The sequence below is a fragment of the Lissotriton helveticus genome, chromosome 5_1, assembly GCF_964261635.1.
Source record: "Lissotriton helveticus chromosome 5_1, aLisHel1.1, whole genome shotgun sequence".
In the NCBI taxonomy this organism is placed as follows: domain Eukaryota; kingdom Metazoa; phylum Chordata; class Amphibia; order Caudata; family Salamandridae; genus Lissotriton; species Lissotriton helveticus.
In genome coordinates, this window is record NC_136065.1 from 298,947,098 (window position 1) to 298,968,090 (window position 20,993).

Consider the following 20,993-nt stretch of genomic DNA (forward strand, 5'->3'; position numbering starts at 1 on the left):
CACAAGGTGAGAATTATGTGGTTAGAAGCTCTCCCAGAATATTTTTGTTACCTCTGGAGTGCTGCATAATTTAGAGAAGGCAACATTTTTAAAGGATTTTGCCATTTGCCATCCTATATTATTATTAAGTCTGCAATTAATGGAAGGATGTACTGTTTTTGAGAGCTCTGCAACTCAAACTGTTTAAGATGCACCCCCAGCATTTTCTGGCTATGAGAGAGCAATGTAACAGTGGAACAACATTCCCACACAACAGGTCTTTTAAAGGCTCCATGCTACACAAAAGGCTACCGACAAGAAGGTTTATTGACCAAAATTCTCCTGCATATCAAACAGTTAATCTAGTAGGTTGCGTATTCAAACAGTAATACTTAGCACATCTGTCAATGAACCCAGCTTCATTCTTTACCTCTAAACAACATGATTTCGTAATCCAAAGTACATTTAAAATTGAGGGCTAGCCTCCTCGCATTCTTGGCTTGGAGAAAATGAGAAAAGACAAGGGAAGTTCAAAACTGGAGCACACACCAGTAGCCCGTTACATACACTCTGCTTTATCCTGATTTTGGCAGAAAGACATTGGCCACAAACATGTACTTCTTAACGATGTTCCTGTACACTGTATACATGAAGATTTGCATCAAAAAACAATAAAATCAGTTAAAAAAACATAAGATTCTGGTGCTGCACAATACGGCCATAGTAAATTGCCTGTGAGCACATGGGAATCACTTTAAGTGCAGGCAAACATGGTGCTCTACATTGCTAGGTGTGTCATGTGTCTAGAATAGGCCTGACCTGCTTGCTAGGCACTAAGAGGTTTAGCATATGTATTTTTTCTTCCTATGCAGGACTCCTGAACCTTTTTTGTATCTTGGGCTAGGCTGCAACTAAGTAGTATGGTTACCAGCATCAAGGAAGTACGAGGGAATGATGACAGTGTAAAAGGAGATATTTTAGGCCCGGCAGTGGTAGATGAGCGAAGGAAATAAAAGTACAAGAAGTGCTTCTCTACATCTTGGCACAATTGATGATCACTACTAATGCCAATGATAAAGGTTATACAGGAACAATGATTCAATCCTCGGCTCAAGGGAGACTGAGATAGTTAAGATTATTCCCAATGCGGAGGAGTCGCATTTAGGTAGACAACACACATGCGGTATGTGAATGCAAGAAAAGCAGAAAATGCCCATCCATTCAGGATTTATGAATTCTTCCAGCAATATTCCCAAAGTGGTACTGGAGATTTGGGGAAAACCAAGATTACCTATTTTGAGACCAGTAAAGAAACCATACCTTTTCTTTTTCCTAATTAAACAAGTATGAGGGTCGATGTCCTTCTCGTCCCAAAGCCACACCATCTGTAACACACCTTCCCACCCAAACCCTTTACCCCCAAGACAGTGGTTCACAAACCGTTTCGACCTGTGGCTTCCTTGACCCATTGGCCATTACCCATGGCTCCCCACTGTTATTTGTTTTGGAGGGTGGGGGAATATAAGCCCGGCCTCAGGAGTGCTTTCATTTTTATCCCTGAAAATAATTGGGATGAAGCTGATGAAGGTATTATAATCATATAGGCAGGGTGTTTCGTATTACTAAGGCGGCACCTCTAATAACATTTTCCTAGTTACACTTCTTTGCCCATGCCTTTTTTAGAGTACCCTCTCAAAGTTTTTTATCCCACCTACTGTGCTAGATAGTACCCCTATGCATGTAGGCCCCATTGCCAAAGTGTTTCTGCGCTTGAAGAATAGTTGCATGCACTTCCATTTCTACCCATGTCATACGTGCCAACACTCCAGTCTCAGCAGAGTGACTTTGTAAACCACATACAACTTTTTTTTTGCTGTCTCCGCCCTAAAATTGCCTCCAAATCAATGCAATTAAAATAAATTCCTCTGATTTCCTTTTCAAACGTCCCTCTTTCTTGCTTCCAAATGTCGGCCTTATGCCGTATATGGTGTTTGACTTCCCTGTGCTCAAGGAGAGAGCAGGCCAGTCTGGAAATGTGTGTGAACTAAAAGAAATATGTACTGGAAGTACCTATGATTCAAGTACAAATGTCAATACTTAATAATACTTTGCTTGTTTAATAGACAGGACAACTGTCCTTTCCTCATAACTTGCATTGGTGTAAAATGCATTTGGGAAAAAACGAAACTATTAACGAGTAACAAACAAAATCAGGTATCTTCTGCTTACTTTGGGAGTGTTGGAACGTGGGGATCCAGTGCAATATGGAGGTAATCTCCCTCAACATTCCATCATTTAAGCACTATGTATACAGCTTTAGGCATGTCACTTACAAATCGTCATCATGCGTTTAAGTCTAATTAGTTTAACTGAAGCCAACAGACCCTTCAGCATTAAATGCATTACAGTGCTTGGTGCACGGCTCCCCTGGCTAGGTTTGGTGGCTCCCCAGAGAGCCACGGCGCACAGTTTGGGAACCACTGCCCTAAGATGTGGACTACAACCACAGAGCGAATGAAGGAGTGTCTGAACCTTAGAGCATCACAACTCTAGACTCTCTGTCTCAGTCTCTATGTGTGGAAGTTGAGATAACTAGGCTACACAAGCACTTCAAATCCTACAGGATTTAATTTCGTCTCTCGGTTGCCACATTAAGAGTTCAAAGGGCAGCTATCAACATTTTGTAAATGTTGAAGGAGGTCTTAGTGCGATGCACACCTGGGTGATTACCTGTAAAAACCTTTGCCTTATTAAGCCAATAGTACAAACCACTGACTCCAGTCTGGAACTTGTCCACTAAATTACCTGGGCGCATGATATTGTGTTGCCTTTTTTTATCGTGATTCAGCAAAGGAAAAACTACTCTCCTGCGTCTCTTGGAAGTTACTAGTGCGCTGTCTACTAAATTATAGAACAAAATTATAAAACATCAAAGAACTCTGTAAATTTTGTCACAGCATGAAAGGGTTGGAAATCTTCATCTAACAAGGGCCGTTTATCACAATAGTGATTTTGTCAGCACACAAATGGGTCTGTGTTCCACAAGACTATTTTCTACGATAAATAAAGTCAAGGTAATTCCACAATATTCCCCAAATACCCCGGAGCAGAAAGAAGTGTTATAAGCACTGACCTAATAAAGGAAGAATTTGTGTAATTAAGTTAACTGCCTAAATTAGAAATTTATGTAAAAGCAAACATCTTTGGGCTCGGGCACTCGTCCCGCAAAAGAAACACACAATTTAAGTTGGGTTATGTCACGTCAGTTTTGATGCAAACCTATAATTCTGGGGAGTATCAAAATCCAATACTCCTCTAGGTATGTCCTCCAGCTGGGAGCAATAAAGTATGCAGGAGAATTCCAAGCCACTGCTTTGTAAGCGCGAACACATGCAAACCAAATTACCAGGGAGTCTGTAGTGTGATGAATCAGTAAATAGATCACATAGAGAGTGGCTGTGGCACTACATAAGTGCATTGAGTCAGCAACAGTGGAATTCTAAGAACAATGAGCAATCACACAGCATGTCACTAAAAAAGTAATTGGATCCAGGCACACAATACACAAACACCCTGAAAATATAACTCACTGTGCCTACCCTCATGTATTTTTTACTAAGCTGTTCCATGTTAGAAATTATAAATTGATACTGATTTGTCACTATATATCAAATGTGTCTTTTATCGTCAAGTCATCATCATCTATTCAACTGTCAGCATAGTTTCATCCTCAATTATCCTCCTCACTACCTTTATCAATTATCCAAAATGTTTACAAGAAGAAGCATTGTAAAACATGATAGAGCATGGTAACTCCAAGTGGTACTACATCAATTGAAGCACATTTGATGTGAGAGCCACTAATTAGTTCACTGCAGTTCAGAATTTGCTGCCTGTAAACAGTTGCCTAACAGAACTATGTCAATGGGAGGAATAAACTGCACATCAGGATATGCCTGTCATCTAATATACACCTTATATTGACATCAGTGCTCCTGATATGTCCGATATAGCACATTTACAGGCTGCACTGGCCAACGTTTTCTTGGGGGAAAAAAAAGAAAACCAAGCCATAATGAAAAAGTCACTACTAATTAAAAAGAGGCATCATAGTGTGCTCAGGCCTGAAAGGCCATCATTGCAGTCCTCAAGCATAGCGTTAAAAGGTCCTGCAAAAAGGGTGATTCCTCCAAATATCTTATCTGATTTTAAGTTTTTTATAATGGCTGCTACCTGCACGATGGCAGCTTCAGGGCACTTTGGTATGACAGTGCATAAGAAATAGCAGACAATTTGGTGGAGTTCTGCAGAACATAGTGATGACAAAGACACCCACCACTGAATATGCCTCTTTGAACACAGGTATCCATTGTTGGGATCCTTTTGGTCATCAGGGAATTTTACACTATGTAACCCCCTTTCTCATCAATCAGAACAAGGTCTGGCAAAGAAAGCTTTTAATGCTGGTGGTGGATTTCCTGCATATACCATTTTAAGAGATATTTGCCAAGAAAAGTGTTTATACCAGGAGATAAAAACCTCAAATATTAACAGCTGATATTATTGAGGGATTCATGGATGAGTGTTTGGACTTCAAAGTAGAAGTTGCCTTCAACCTGGAGGCACCTTTTGTTGATGCTGAAGTGTTCCTGGTAGAAGAAGATCCTCAGATGGCAGAGAACAATAGGACAGGAGACTACTGAAGACGCCAGAGAAGGAAGCAGTCTTGGTGAATTGTTTGCCACAAGTACAAATGCCTAAAGCCATCTTTAAAGGAAGGCTAGGAGATAATGCTTACCACACTGCAGAGAGGCCTAAATATGTAAGCTGTTTACCCTATATTTTCTCACTGCACACCAGAACATTCTCGTCTTTCACCTTCTCTCTGAAGAGAGATTTAAAAATTGCGTTTTGCACACTAGAACAAATATGACATCAGGCTCTTTGAATGTGACTTGAGATGCTCACAGGAGACTTTCTTTCATACCTTATGTTTATTCACATTGTTCACTGTATGCATACAGTAGGTGCATTCCACATGCAGGTGTTGCCTCATTTTTTTCAGAGTTTAAAAAGGATAATTCCTAACCTTTTCTGCTTTACTGCATTAAGATTAATGAATGTAGGGGAAATGTCCAGGCAGAACTTTTTTCCCCACATCTTACCAGCATTGTGTGAGAAAAATGCATACTGCTACAGCATAAGAGGTTGTCAAAAATAATCAGTTTGTACACTTCTTTAAATACATTTCTGAGTATTCGACACAGATGAAGCAGGGGACTTCCTCCCTCACTCGACATGTGGTGAAAGAGTTTGACTGGGCTTCTTGGGACAGAGTGTAAGTCCACCAGACACTGGCTGAGAAATAAACAGCTAAAAAAGTATGTGAATGGGTTGTTATTTTAAAGGATGTATTAAAGTTCATTCTAAACCAGCAGGATATTTATGTAACAAGAGGTCCACCCTTAACTACAGGGAATATGCAAAACATATGAATGTATGAAAGAGCCAATAAAGTAGACATTTCATAGTTATTTGTGAGATTTATCTATTTGGTAGGTCAGGGGAAACAAACTTGGGTATCTAGTGTCAATAGATACAAGAACATTTAGATAAAGGCGATAACACACACTGAATTTAGAGTTCATGCAGAAGAGGGGTTAGACAAAGTGCAGAAGCATGCCTCCAAAACACTCAAAGAGAGTTCACAGCCAATCTGTAGTTGGAATGCACCTTTAGCGGCTAAGCAACAAGAAGCAGGCACACATTTGCATCTGGAGTTGTGGGTAACAGGGAAGCAACATTGTAAGAAGACTATCCATATCCTGGAGGTGTGAGGCAACAATTTGACACTTGGCACATGTTTGTGATAGAGTGCTCAAAGATATCACTGAAAGAACTCTGACCAATTATAAAACAATACAAACATTTACATCAATATATTGAGTGTGATAAGACAGGTTTTTCCTGGGATACATTACAGCAAAGACTTAAGAGAAAGTTAGGGCTTAGGCAGTTGTTTTAACCATATTAAAAAAGGAAAACTGCTGGCCTTGTGCAGAACATCAGCAACAGTCCTCAGACAAGACTATCGAGCAGCAGTCAGAATGATAACATGTGAAAAACACAAAACAAATGCAACCCTTATTTGTACAGCAGCAAGAAGAGGAAGTTGAACATATTCTCCAAATGTTTTTCGTGAAGTATAGAACAGAGTTTGTGAGGGGAAACCCTCACATATACTATGTGGTATTATATAAGGAGTGTGGTGGCCTTGAGAGAGAGCAGAGTTCAAAGTAAATTCATCTCACTGGCTCTGGCTACAATTCAGACCAAAATAATGAGATGCAGACGCTACTAGAGATATTTTCTTAAATGTCAGCGTGGTGACAGTGCTGTTTTTAAAACAATTGGGGCATTCCAGACTGACGCTAGGCAATGATTCAAGCATGTGACCCCATGAATGAGCCAATGCTGGAGACGTAAACTTCTCACATACGTTGCCTGAAAACACAAATTATTTGTGCTTCGCATGCTTTCCTGTCCACCTGTAGGCTCCCAGCCTATAATTAACAGCAGCCATTAAAGAGAATGATTGGATGACAGGGATGAGCCACGCGACTGAGCAGCAGCTTGGGCTTCTGAGACCAGAGCTAGTACTTAGAAATGTCTCATCTCCAGCTGCCCTCCTTAAGGTGAGATTAAAGTTCATGTTCAAGGTGTATGTTGACCTCTCAGCAGAAAACATCAGATTGGCAATCAGCTACATTCACATCTGGTGGTACTCTTTAACAAGGCAGCTGATTTGACAAAGTGTGGCAATCCCACAACTATGTTTAGTCTCAGGTATAAACGCTGTATTTTTACAGGATCAAATGTAAGGGCTGATAGGCTTAAAATGCAGATACCTGCTGCCCACCACAAAACACCTCACTTTAATAGCAAAACAAGTCACACATGTTGTAGCATCAAAGGCGTTACAATTTTTCACGCAGAAGAATAAAAGACAGGGTACTTACCAATCTTTGCTGTTCCAAAAGAAGATCAGCTTCCTCTTTCTCTTTTTTGTACAAAATTTCCATTTCCTGCAACCTGAAAGAGGATTTGAAGCACAGTGTTTAAATCAAGAAACTCCGTACCCAAAGGACCAACAGGAACAATGACAAGCTTTCTTCCCACATCAAAAAGGACACAGCACTAGTGAACTACTTAATCAATGATTCCACTGAGATCACACAAGCCTTAGCAACCTCTAAAGTAGACATGATAAATGTGTGAGGCTACTGCAGACACTCTTTGGCCTCTAGTCGGGGAAGCTGGCACCAGTATCATTTATAAACCCAGGTCTTACCTAACTTCAATCAGGTTTAGAGAATAAAGAGGCAAACCACAGCATTTTGGGCTGCAAGCAAGCTTTGTTAAGTTTGTCTCCCTCATCCCGCACCATCAGTTGTAAGCATCTTCTCAGCTGTAGTCACCAGGTAACTCTGTCCTTTGCCCTAAGGAACTTCACATAATGAAGCTCTCCTTGCCGCACTGAAAGTATTATACCATAACAACTATTTGCTCCAAAGGGCATAATAAAATATCAGATGGAAAAGGGAATATTTCTACACATGCGTAAGATTCTGTAAAACGCTACCTCCAAGGGAAAAATAATTGTAAGGAAAAAGGTTACTTACCTGTAATTTTGTTTCCAATTAACTCGCATTGTTCATACACTCACATGTTTGAATTATTCACCGTTGTCAGACTGGAAACTCCTGGGTAAAAATTGTATTAAAGCAGTGTAGATACACGGTTAACATCGATGTTAAGAACTTAACATTTACATTGGCGCACAGCTTGTCCCACTGCAGTTTCTCTGCTAGTCTGCACATCAATACAGTAATGATTAGCAAAAGCATCCTCCAGGTTGCTGCTTTACAAATGTTTTTTTTTTGTTTGAATATCTTTTGTTGCATTTTTTTGTTATTCTTTTGGCAAATACACAGACGCAAAGCAATGTCATAAGTAGTGTACAATACAGTCTCTACATGTCTCTGCAGTTGTTCAGGTGCGTTAATGTATACATAGAAAAGACACTATAATAAAGGCAAAGTGGTGTACACAGTATGACAAGGTCGTTAGTTATAGTTGCACAACAAGTCTAGATAATGTATCGCATATCAACAACAGCAGTTCACTGAATAAACTATTCGTTCCTCAACTCCCCTCCAAAGGAATGAACAGGTTGGTGGAACAGATATGTTATACCTTTGGTACTGTGGAAAAGCAGGTGTGACAATGCAGTGTATATTCAAAGTTTGTTCAGAACTAAAAACTGAACAACAACCTGGGATTATAAAGGTTAAAGACTGGGCGTGGTCAAATCTATGAATGTGTGGTTCAGTCGGGTCGGTCAAGATCAGATATGTGGGGTGTTGTGTTTACGCATGAGGCTGCAGGATGCAGAGCACCGTAGGCGGGATAGGGAAGGGGGGAGGGGGAAGGTCAGGAAGGCCACTCTAGAGGTCCAATCTGAGGCTTACTGGGGGGTAAGGTCTGCGTGTTGAGTGGGGGTTAAGGGGGTAAGAGGGTGGGGGAGAGGGGTTAGGCGGATGGAGAGCTTGGGGTAGTGGGGGAGGGAGGGGGGGAGAGAAAGACAGGAGGGTACAGACAGGTCAGCGGTGCTGGTGTACCTAGGACTAGATGATACCATTCTTTAGGCACACTCGGCGGTAAGCAATCAAAGCACTATCCCAATCTTGTGCTATGGGGAACATGCGCAATCCTGCTGTCTCCTCTCTGTGTAGAGCTACACTCTCCGCCCTCGCCCAATTATCAAACGAAGTACGCCAGTGTATGGCCTGTGGGGGTGTATTGTTTTTCCATCGTTTGGCAATGAGGCGTTTGGCAGTGATCAGCCCCAGGTCCCAGAATCTATCTCGCATTTTCGTCTGTACTGTTCTTTTGTAAAGTCCTAGGAGGCAAGCCTCCCAGGTGTGTGGCAAGTTGCTCCCTGTAGCCGTTGCCAATGAGATCGACACTAATTTCCGATATTCATTCAGAAGAGGGCAGGCCCAGAGCATGTGTAGCAGTTGCGCGTCTACAAGTCCGCATCTGGGGCATGCCGATGAGTCTAGGCCAAAGTATCTATTAATTTTGTCTGGGGATAGGTACGCACGGTGCACTATATAATACTGTATAATCTTGAAACGGGAGTTGCGTGGGACACGCGTGGTCCCGGCTAGCACCATCGCCCATTCCTTATCTGTCCAGGCGCGGCCTCTGTCAATAGTCCATTTGTCTCGTAGGCGTTGTGGCGAAAACTGCGTGTGTGTATGTAGTGCTTGGGCGAACCAATGTATTATGTGAGAACCGTTGCCCATCACATGCAGGTATTGAATCAGTAAGTGAGTCGGTAGTTCCACTGTTAGGTCACCCCAAGCTTGTGTTAGCAGTCGGATAAGCGTCGCATGTGTCAGAAATTGTCCTGGAGGTATCCCCGTGTCTGCTACTAGGGACTCAAATGAAAGGAGAGTGCCCTCTGCAAAGAGGTCTCCTAAACTTTCTAAATCTGCATTTGTCCAAGCACTTAGCGCTGCCTCCCTGAGCGTGCCTCCCTCCCAAGGTGTCCCCAATAGTGGTAAACTAGGGGCATATGCTATGACAGAATTAGTGAGTTTTAGGCTCCTTACATAGCATTTCCTTGCAACGGCGAGATGCAACTGATCTGGGCAGCGTTTCTTAGCTAGGGGATGAAACAGCTCGTGTATCTGAGCCACTGTCATGACCGTGTCAGTCGAAGTCGTGTCACTCAGATTCTTGCCGCTCAACCAGTAGGCAACCCATTGCAGTTGCGCTGCTAGGTAGTAGAGCTCCTGGTTAGGGACAGACAACCCCCGTGTATCGTCGCAGCGTATAGTGTCTTCAGCGCAACTCTAGGTCGCCCTGTATTACAGATTAGTCGCCTGGTCAGTGTTTCCAGTTCCCAGAAAATTCTGGTCGGGAAATACACCGGCAGGTTGGCGTAGAAGTACAACAGCCTAGGCAGCACAATCATTTTAGTAAGGGTAATCCGACTGGGTACATTCAGTGGCAGGGAGTTCCAAAATGTCACCTGCGTTTGGAGTGATGAAATGGCTCTCACGAGGTTACCCTCCAGTAAGTCAGCGGGGTCACGATAAATACGGATTCCTAAATAGCGGAAGACGGCTGAATACCAGGTGAGTCTCTCGTTCATCACTACAATATCAGTTTCTGGCGTGTCCGGAGCAAAAGAGTATACTCCTGATTTGGCCCAGTTGACGCGAAGGCCCGATACGTCGCCAAAGTCACTGAATATAGAGGTTAGCACACGTGGAAAGAGAGTCAGATCCTTGACATAGATCAAGAGATCATCTGCGTCTCCCAAATCAAACTTCTTCAGCACTTGCAGCAGGTAAGGCCATTCCACCGAGTCAAATGCTTTCTCCAAATCAAGGACCAAACACCCCGATCGGGGCCATTCGGATGTGGCTAGGCTTCGAACTCGCAATAGGCGCCTAATGTTGTAAGACGTATTACGGTTTGGCACAAAGCCGTTCTGGTCAGCATGTACAAAAGTAGGCACCAAGGGTGCCAGTCTGTGGGCTAGGGCAGACGCCAGGATCTTATAATCCGTATTTAGGAGGGCAAGTGGCCTATATGAACCCATATTAAGTCCGTCTTTACCCGGCTTCAAAAGAGATATAAGGTTTGCCTCATTTAGGGTGGAGGGGAGAACTGAGTCCTCTATTGCTGCCTTATACATCCGCAGTAGCTCGGGTATGAGGATGACAGAGTAGGCCTTGTAAAACTCCGCAGGCAATCCATCTGGTCCTGGGGTCTTACCATTGGAGAGGGAAAAGATGACCGCCCTAATCTCTTCGGCCTCGAGCGGTGCACCCAATTCATCCTGTTGCACGTTGGTGGCCGATGGAAGGGGTAGTACCAACAGGTATTCTGAGATTGCGTCCTCAGTGACCCGCAATCGGGAACGATAAAGGTCCGCATAATGGCCCGTAAAGGCTTTGTGTATAACTCTGTGTGTAGATTGTGGCACCTTGTGCAGTATTTAGTGACAGTGTTGGCGCAGTTTGGGTGTCTCGTCTCATCAACCAAGATAATAATTTGCCCGGTTTATCTCCAGCGTGATGTGTGCGCGCCGAATGAGCAGCGTAATTCAGGTTTTTTAGTCTGTCTAAGGAATGAGTGTGTTTCTCTCGGGCTGCCACCAAACTCGTGTCATCGCCTTCAGCTGCCTCGCATTCGCTATCTAGTAAGGTGGATTCTACATTTGTCAAGTCCCTTTCTACCTGTCGTCGCATGCCTGCCTGCATGCCTAGGCAGTTGCCACGTGTGACTACCTTAAACGCATCCCACTCCACCTGTGGAGTAGATGCAGTGCCGCTGTTCTCTTCAAAATATTGCATTATACGGTTCGAGAGCGCCTCCCTATATGGGGCATCTAATAACACATCGGAGTGAGTGCGGCCCAGGTATTCGGTATTCGTGACATGGGGGGAGTAATTCACTTGAAAGCAGGAACCCGTCTAGTCCGACGTGCAGTGTGTGGGCCCCCGAGTAATACGCGTAGGTCCTCGTGTGCGCATTTCGAGTGCGCCAGGCATCATGTAGGTCCCATTGTGCTGCCCATTCTACAATTGCCCTCTGTGCCCCACTTGCGGTCGCATTTGCTAAGGGGGGGAATGAACGATCTAGTGCGACATCTAGTACACAATTGAAATCACCACCAAGCAAAAGCGGCACTCCCGGCCAGGGCACAAACACCGATGACAATCGGGAAAAGAAGCGTCCCTGTTCCGTGTTAGGGGCATAAACAGAGGCTATAATAATCTGCTGTCCATCTAGCTGGCCCTGTAGAAGCACATATCTATTGTACTGTGAGAGTGCAAAGGGGACCCCAGGGCGTATCCATATTAAAGCTACTCGGGCAAATACCGAAAAACCGGTGGCATACAATTGACCCCTCCACCTGCAGCGCAGCGTGGATACCTCTGTGTCCGTCAAGTGGGTCTCCTGTAACAGTGATATTTGTATTGGGTGTCGCTTAAGGTACGAATAAACCTGGTAACGGCGTGAAGGTGTGTGCATACCACGCACGTTCCAGGTACAGAAGTTAACCATAGTCATGGTTTGTCCATTTCGCCAGGTCCCCCCCCCCTATCAACCCGCCCTCAGTGCACAATTGAGATACGTTAAATTTCAGGAATCCACATAGGTCAATATTCATCGATTGCCCTTGATCTGTGCCCCGCAAACACACATTTGGAAAGTTGAGAAAAACCACCAGTCTTACAAACAAGGGAAACAACAACATAATACCATAGGTCGACAGCGAAACATGTTGTCGTCCAAACGCTCTAGTGAGCACTAAAAATCCGTAAGTTCAAGGCGGGGGGGGGCACTGAGCCCGCAGTACTTCGCGTTACAGAGTGTACATGCAAACAGGGCGAGGATGCCGCCCCCCCACCACAGGCAGTTATTGTCATCTAGCACAGTTCCAGCGAGAGTGCTCAGTGTCAGGCGAGGGTGTCACAGTGCGCTCAGGGATTCGCCTTTCGACAATGGCACATCCTAGAGCACAACCCGGCACTCACCTTCGGGGGATTCGTCCACCCCATCAGCATAAGCACACATCTCACCAATAGTGTGCACGTCCCTGACATTGTAACAGTACAGAGGTCTATGTACGCGTTCATGGCAGGCAAGTGCAGACGCTCTTACAATGCCAGGGTCACCCCAGTGGCCACATCTCTGCATTTGGTAGTTCCAGGAGTGCGCTCGTTGCAGTTCCCCCAGCGACTGGTCAGGGAAGCATCCGTCTCGGGACGTACTCAGTGTATCATATCTGCGGTTTGTGGTGTGACATCAGGGAGGTCCAATGAAATCTGGGAGTTTGGTATGCCGTTTAGGTATTCATCATCGCTCACTTGGGCTTCAGGCTGGCTTCCAAGGCAGGGTCCGCTGTTTGTGAACCGCTGATCTCAGCCACCATGCGGAGGGCCTCCTGTTGCTCGCTCTGCATACGCTCAGGCGTGGGGCCCACTTCCGGTTCCGCGTGTGTCGAATTCGCTGGGGATGGCCTTCTGCGGCGACGTCTCCGGGGTCCACGATCGCGGCGTGGCTGCGGTGGAATCTCCCGTGGTTCCGTGTCAATACCAGAGTCAAGCCAAGTCTCAACCGCCTCGTGAGTAGTGAAGAAGTGCGTCTTTTCCTGTGCAACCACACGTAGGCGGGCCTGAAAAAGCAGAGAATAGTTTAGAGATAGGCAGCGGAGTCGTTGTTTTACCTCTAGAAAAGAGTAGCGTTGGCGTTGCACTTGCACAGTGTAATCAGGAAAGAACATGATTTTGGAGTTCTCAACTCTAACGTCAGATAATTTCCGGATCTCGCGTAATATGGTATCGCGGTCTCTGTAGTACAGGACTCGGATGAGCAGAGGTCTCGGATTGGAGCCTTCAGGGGGAGGACGTGTTGGTACTCGATGAGCGCGCTCCACCACAAAATGTTGTGAGAGGGAACCTTCTGGCAGTAGACTCTTGAGCTAGTGTTCCATATGTTCCGCCGGCTCTCTGCCCTCCCATCGTTCCGGCAGACCCACTATGCGGACGTTGTTCCTCCTCGCCCGTCCTTCCGCGTCCTCCGCCCGATCCTCTAGGAACTCCACTCTGTTAAGGATGCCCTGGACGTGTTTGTCCATCTGTGAGTTTGGGTGTCACATCCGCCATAGTCGTTTCAAGGGCAGTCGACCGGTCCGAGAGCTTCTTATGATCAGCTCGGAGGTGCGTCAGATCAATAGCCACTCCATCGATCTTAGACTCTAGAGAGGCGCGGGTCTGTTGCATGGACTCCTCCAGTCTCTGCATTGCTGCAAGCATGGTGTCCAGTTTAGAGGCGGTCTGATCTGGTTCAGTCTGTTTCGCCATCTTCCCTCTCACCTGTGTGCCACTTGCACCAGCTCTTGTCTTCAGCCCTCCAGACATGGGTATCACAAGAGCTTCTTAGTTACAGCGTGGTTAGGATGGTCCCCCACAGCGGCAGGGGAGGAGAACTTGGCGTCAGTGTGACCCCAGCCAGGCGGGGGGAACGTGGGCGATCCGCCTCTTAGAGTCCCGCAAGACCCTCCCTGCAGTAAGTGTGGTCCCGTGCAGAGGAGGTGTCAGTGTCACCTGTCTGATGGCTCTCCCAGCCACAGCCAGTGGCTGCCAGTGGAGTCAGGTGGGCTTCAAGTGCAGTGAGGTAGCTGGCCTTCTCAATGTGTAGATTAGGGTAGGTATCCTGTGCCACCCCACACCTCAATGTTCCGACCTCCGCCTGTCAGTGTCCCCCGGGGGACTAGAGACTCTCCGCCCTGCAGGAAACCGTATCCGGCGACTCCGTGTGGCAGGCAACGGCAATCGCACCCCCCTCTCGTTCCTCAGGCTCTGAATGGGGGCAGTAGTTGTTCACCTCCCTAGTAACACATAGGCGCAGCTTGGCGCTCAATCGCAACCGGCACTAGAATCATCCCAAAAAGTTCATGCGAGACAGTCTGTGGCCTGTTGAGTTTTCAACAGCGGGGCTGCCGCTTGTAATGTCTGGGACCGCAAGTCCCAATCGGGATGCACCATCGACAGGTTCCGAAAGGTAATCTGCAGCCGGGGGCCCCCCGCCCCCGCTTCAATGGGTTCGTGCACCAGGGAGAGGTAATTCAGTGTTCATGGACAGTAGGCGTAGGTGGGGGATATCTCCGGTAGCCTCGCGTCAGCCAAGAATAATTAGAGGGGGGTAAGGGGGAGGACGAGTCGCTGCAGATTGTCCCAGGAAATGCCCGTTTGTAAGGTCAGCAGGGGTCCGGGTGAGGTGCAAGGGGGCCCCAGAATCCACGCCGCAGGCAATCCTCCGCCCAATCCTCCACTCCAACCCAGGTCCGGCTCTCCTTACCGCGATCAGCGGGCGGGATCCGGCCCCACGTCGGTGTCTAGTGGTAGTGTCCCGCTCCCGGCCTGCGGGGCTCTTCGCGTCGCCAGAGCGGTCAGGGGCACAGTCGCCGTTTTAGTGGGGCTGTTGTGGGAGCCTGAAGGGAGCGGGGGCGACTCCGCAGCGCCAGAGAGTGCGCGCCGAGGTCCACCACTGCAGGGCCCAGTAGGCCTGATTTATCCCCGGCCTCAGTTAGTAGCTGGCGCCAGCCGGAAGGGGCCGCCGGCGGGATGTATGATCTCTGCTGTCGGCGGTGCGGTCAGGAGTTAATCCCCGACTCCAAACTTCGCCAGCATGTGGAGAGGTACTGTGGGCTGCTTCGCCGGTGTTTTCGGCCAGGTGCGGATGCAATAAGGCGGATAAATGCCCTGTGGTAGGGGAGCCTCGCTCTGAGCTCTACCCAGGCATGTCCGTCTCCATTGCGCACTTAGCCACACCCCCTGCTTTACAAATGTTGTTAAGCGAAATAAGTGCAAACAGGGCAACTGTTGTCACCATAGGCCATGTTGAATGTCATCTAACCATCCTGGTCAACAGTCTTTTCATCGCTAAATGAGTTGTTATGATGCAATCAGCAATACATCTTGTCAATGTTTGTTTCGTAATTGCTTTGCCTTTATGTACTGGGCGGAAAGCTTCAAACAGTTGCTCTGTCTTCCAAAATTATTTTGTACTGTGCAAATAACATTTATGAAATTTCTTTATGTCCAAGGTATGCAGTGAGCTTTCAGCCAGTATGGATGGAGTTGGAAGGAAAGTTGGTAATGTAACCTTTTGCTTCATGTGAAAAGAAGATGGACCTTGGGAATGCATTTTCGATATACCTTGAAAATCTCAAAAAATTGTTCTTTACATAAGGGTATTTAAAGCATACTTAAGCTTCTTGCAAATATGATGGCTAGTAGGAACACAGTCTTCTAAGAAATGTTATATCAATGCCTTTTGAATAAGCTCAAAAGGTGGTTGCATTAAAAGTGACCGCAACATATTTAACTCCTATTCCAGGGACAATTTTTGTTATGGGTGCAAATAAACAGAATATTACTTTCAAGAATTATTTTTTGACTTTAAGAGTCTTTAAAAGTCTACATATCATTGATAGGTGTTGTGGTGTTGGGTTGGGTTTGTATTTCTTTTACTATGCTCAATGATGTATATAGTATGCAACTTCCTAATGGTTTTTATAATGTTCTATTGGAGAATGTTTGAGGAGTTCTTGGAAGGTGGGTCAGTAGGTCTGATCTCCTGGGCCCTTTACACGGGCAGTTTGGGCTCTTCTCTTTTATTAAATAAACACTGTTTATTTAATCTACTTTGGATGAACTTTAGTATTTACAGACTGATAATGAGCAAATGTCTTGGATAACTTGCTTCACTATGATGTACTGTTGTGCATTTTAATTAAGGGCCCAGGGGGCATATTTGGAAGTCTCAGAGTCTGTGTTTAATAGTCTGGTTCAATTTAGTTTTTTTTAGCACTTAATACTTCCACGACATTTGGTTTCTAAGGCGGCTTTGGATTAGTGGAATTAAAGAGTAAATCTTTTTTCAGATTAATTAGTTACTTTAGAAGGGTCTATTAGGAGGTTTCTGTTCGCGCTCGAACACCCTCTCAATTGCTGCCTTGGCCAAGAGAGCAGTCACTTCTTGGCGGAGCGAAGAGAGCTGGTCCTCTGTCAGCCTGTCGCAAGCATGTGGCATTGGTGGAGGCGTAGTCACAAACGGGAGGGAGTATCCTCTCCAGACCATTTGGAGAATCCAACAGTTAGATGTTATAGACCTCCAGTGGGGAAGGTGATTGCGTATCCTGCTTCCCATTGGGTGCCTTTAGGAAGCTGGCTCTGTATATACTATACCAAATCGAGATAGTGTGCACAGAGTCCAGTGGACTCCCAGAGGCTTTACAGAGACTCAAGTAGATAATACTAATGCTCTCTTTTGTGGTAGTTTGGTGAGCAGTTAGGCTTATTAGAGGGCAGTGCTAAGCATTTGTGGCATACACACAGGCAATAAATGATACACACGCTCAATGACTAAATCCTAGACCAATGGCTTGTAAAAATAATACTTTTAGTATATTTAATTTATAGAACCAAAGATACTTTTTTGAGTGTAAATACGTTTTCTATTATCAATGCTTTTCAATGTAAAAAGTGGACACTGTGCATTTTTCATCAATACAATGTTATTGTATGGGAGGAAACACAATCAGCAATATGGAGGTAAGTAAACGCTTTAAGATATTGAGTTTCTGGATAAAGAATCATTACCCGGTAAGGTTCAGTTAAGTGACAAAACTGCATCATCAGCGGCACTGGGCGGCAGACTGCAGAGGTCAAACTCAGTATCTGGTGCCAATGTTATTCAATGGAGAAAGGGGGTAATCAAAGTGAAACAACTGACAGGTAAGCAGCAAGGTTTGGCAACCCAGTCTCCAGATAATAAGGTAAGTACAGGGGGGCCACAAGGCATCACCAAACATACACCTCCAGTGGCAATGGGGAGGTCGGGTGCAGAGTGACAACACAGCGTCGGAGGCCCAATGCACACCAATAAGAAATATCGAAGTCGGTAAAAGACTCCAGGCTCAGGCCAGGAGGCCGATCAAAGGAGACCTTAAGGTGCACAGGTAGGTTAAGATGTGCTGGAGCGTCGGGACACCATCAGTTGATCTCCCCAGGGGCTCCGGGTTGTGCTTTTGCATTGGAAAACAGCTTACTGGTGCAGGTTGGGGAAGGGGGAGGGGTCTTCGTGTTGAGGCTGCAGGCATTGACGTGGAGTCCACCACGGGTCAGCCCACAGTGGACTCTTGCTCAGTAATGCTGGCGAACCTTTGCTGAACCGGTGGGCCACTGTGACGGGTGCAGAGGTAGTCAGTTTTGCAGTTCCGCAGGTAGACCTTTGTCCAGTGTCGTGGAAGCTTGCAGAGTTCGAAGTTTGCAGACAAGCTAGCAGGGCTGAAGTTTGCAGACAAGCTAGCAGGGCTGGGACCAAGTCAGTCGCTGGACCTTACTATTGTGCAGGGGTCAGCTCTTCTTTGTACTCTTCTTAATAGGTCTTCAATAATCTGAGGATTAAGGTTCAAGGGTGCCCCTAAATACTAATTTATGGGGCGTTACAAGAGTCAGACAGAAGTAGCCAATCAGGGCGGGGGGGAGGTATATCCCTAACCATATTGGCTAGAGTCCTCCAAAATAATATGGAGGATTCTGGAAGGAGGCGCTCACTCCAGCCTCCAGCCAGTGGGGGGGAGGGGGGAGAGGGCTGGCTGAGAGGGGACACACCTCTCTCAGGTAATAATTTTCCTACCAACATTGCTGCCAAAATAGGTTTTGATCAGGGGGTGGAAATCCCCACTAGCTGAAGAGGCCCTGGTCAGCATAACACAGGAAGGGATACCTTTGAGGCCCACCTCACAGGGTCAGAAACAAGTTTAGATGTAGCAGGCAGGTGGCGACCAGTCAGGCACACACTAGCGAGCTGGTATGACTTTAGGAGGCACCTCTGAGGTACATTTCTGAGTAAACCCAACACTAGCATCAAGCGGAGATGTTTGACCATCATGGAGCTGTGGAACTCGTAGTTACAAGCTCCCAGCCCATGTGCTAAGTATGGCTTTACTGTGCACTTATGTCTAAGATGGACTTAGACACTATAGGGGCAGATCTGCTCATGCAGCTATGCCCTCACATGGGATATAGTGCATCCTGCCTTAGGGCTGTAAAGTGTGCTGTAGGGGTGTCTTACCTATGCCACTTGCAGACTCTTTACTTTTATCTGCATGAAAACACGCAGGCTGCTGTGGCAGTATGGCTATGTTTGGTGAGTGGTCTCTTAGGGTGGCATAACACATGCTGCAACCCTCAGAGCCCCTATCTGGTCACAAGGCCCTTGGTACCACTGATACCTTTTACAAGGGACTTGTATGTGAGCCAGAGGTGTGCCAATTGTGTAAACAAAGGCTCCCTTTTTGGGAAAGAACACAGGCACTGGAAACCTGGTCAGCACACTCAGACAAAAATGCATCAGAGTCAGGAAACAACTAAGGGGGTAACCATGCCAAAACGTGTACTTTCCTACAGTGCCTAAGATGGTAGGAGTGCTTTGTCCTAAGTTGGATGGGTATGCCCAGATGTGGGTCCCATGCTCGCTGTGCCACTGGAAGCAAGCTATCCTGGCTGATGAGGGGTGTTAAGTTGGAGGGGCATGTAAGTTGGCGGGTTCGGGGACGTAGGTGCCCCTCAGGTTCACTTCTCCAGGATGCTGGGTGCAGGGGGCTGGATGCAGGGGTATCTTCGGTCGGATTTCACATTACCATTACCGGGCCACTCGCGGTTGGGAAATTCTCCATGCAGAGGCTGCAGGTGACGCCAGGGAGTCTTTAAGGGGTCAACCCGCGGTGAACTCGGACTCTGGACCGGTGGGCCACTCTGAATCGGGCCGCAGACGTCGGGTGCAGTGGTGGTTCCAGGCGTCTCGTTTCTTTGTCCTCAGCAGGCTCAGAGTCTTTCTTGGCTGTATCTTTTGAACAGAGCTGCTGTTCACAGGAGATTTGGTCTTTGTGGAAGGCAGACAGTCCTCCCAGGGCTTATAGAGGTCGCTGGCTGCAGGACAAGGTGACTTTTGGCGAAGGATCGCTGGAAACTGCAGGTGGCCCTGTAGGGCTGGGACCAAGTCAGTTGTTCTCTGCGGTCTCCTCTGCTGGGCATCTTCTTTTGTCTTTCTTCTACAGGTGGGAATCTGTCTTCTTAGTTCAGAACTGCCCACTAAATACTGTACTTAGGTGGTGTTTTACAGGTCTCTGGGTCAGTAGCCAATGGACGAATGACCTTAGGGTGACTACGCCCTTGGTGTGCTCATCCCACATGGGGAAGTGAACAGAATCCCTAATCCTGATTGGAGAGTGCCTGCCATCTGCAAGATATATATATATATATATATATAAGACAAACCTATATATGTGTGTATTCACTGAAAAAACATAGGTTTAAGGGATGTTATAGTTAGTTGGACATTTGACTCATAAAACCAGAGAATCAGTGATGTCACTGACCATGTGATGAGTGATGTAATATGCGACATAATCAGCAGTGCATTGCGGGCGCGCGAGTTATAGTTAGCTCAACTAGTTCATAACATTTCCCATTGTAACAGTTCGAAAACGAAAAACATTTTAGTCAATATCTGTACTGCATTTCATGAGACACACCTCTTCTACTTAGAGAGCTTTGTTCTAAACTTTTTGCAATATACACATCTTACACTACACACAATAATCAACCATAATTTTCATCAATATTCATGCTCTGTAAAGTAGCCTTCCACCTAGGATAGCCATACACCTAAAAGTTACATTACCAAAATTTTCTCCAATACCACAGGTAACATCGTTGCATACGCTGTCCATAACACAACGTAATATAGTACGGCCCAGAGACAGTATCATGCATAGATAATGAACACACGGACACAAATTGATAGTGGAAGTGGATACGAGCACGTATGCTCGACTCCTTTTTATTACCATGGTGACATATCCAGTGACATCTGTGCTGGATGTGTGTGCGGTAAGTGTAAACCAACCTTCAGGGAATGGCTGCTGCTAGCATCAACTACAACAGTATTCATTGGATCACGCACAGAGATTCAATATTAAAAGAATCAATCATTTATGCTGCAGTAAGGTAGAGACAGTAGATGTGATATAATTCTATCATAAAAGAACAACAACTTGTGGTATACTGACACACTATCAATAGATCTGAAATAATACACAAAAAGATTACATCAAAAACGATCCATCAGTTCTAGCGCACTCACATAGCCACATCAAAAGCATTCAGCATGTGCACGGCCACCGATAATGCGTGCTGTAGACAGGCCGTACTAGGAGCAATATCTGTTGCCATCAACACTGCATCATCTGCAATAGCGACTCAATCTGAATTATAAACACTGCAGTTTGCAGTGTAGGCCACAGAGAGAGGTCAGCAAGGACCCACAGGTACGTAAGGTGACTTCACCTGCCC

The 20,993-nt window shown here is 46.0% G+C and overlaps 1 protein-coding gene across 5 annotated transcripts in view; it reads right to left on the reverse strand.

Moving 5' to 3' along the window:
• Positions 1 to 20,993, reverse strand: part of KIF1B (kinesin family member 1B) — a 1,137,443-nt gene that overhangs the window by 725,163 nt on the left and 391,287 nt on the right. For all 5 annotated transcript variants that reach the window (XM_078642264.1, XM_078642262.1, XM_078642263.1 and 2 more), the window contains one exon: positions 6,999 to 7,071. In XM_078642264.1, coding sequence (XP_078498390.1) covers positions 6,999 to 7,071 — 73 coding nt within the window. The remainder of the gene's footprint in view (positions 1 to 6,998; positions 7,072 to 20,993) is intronic.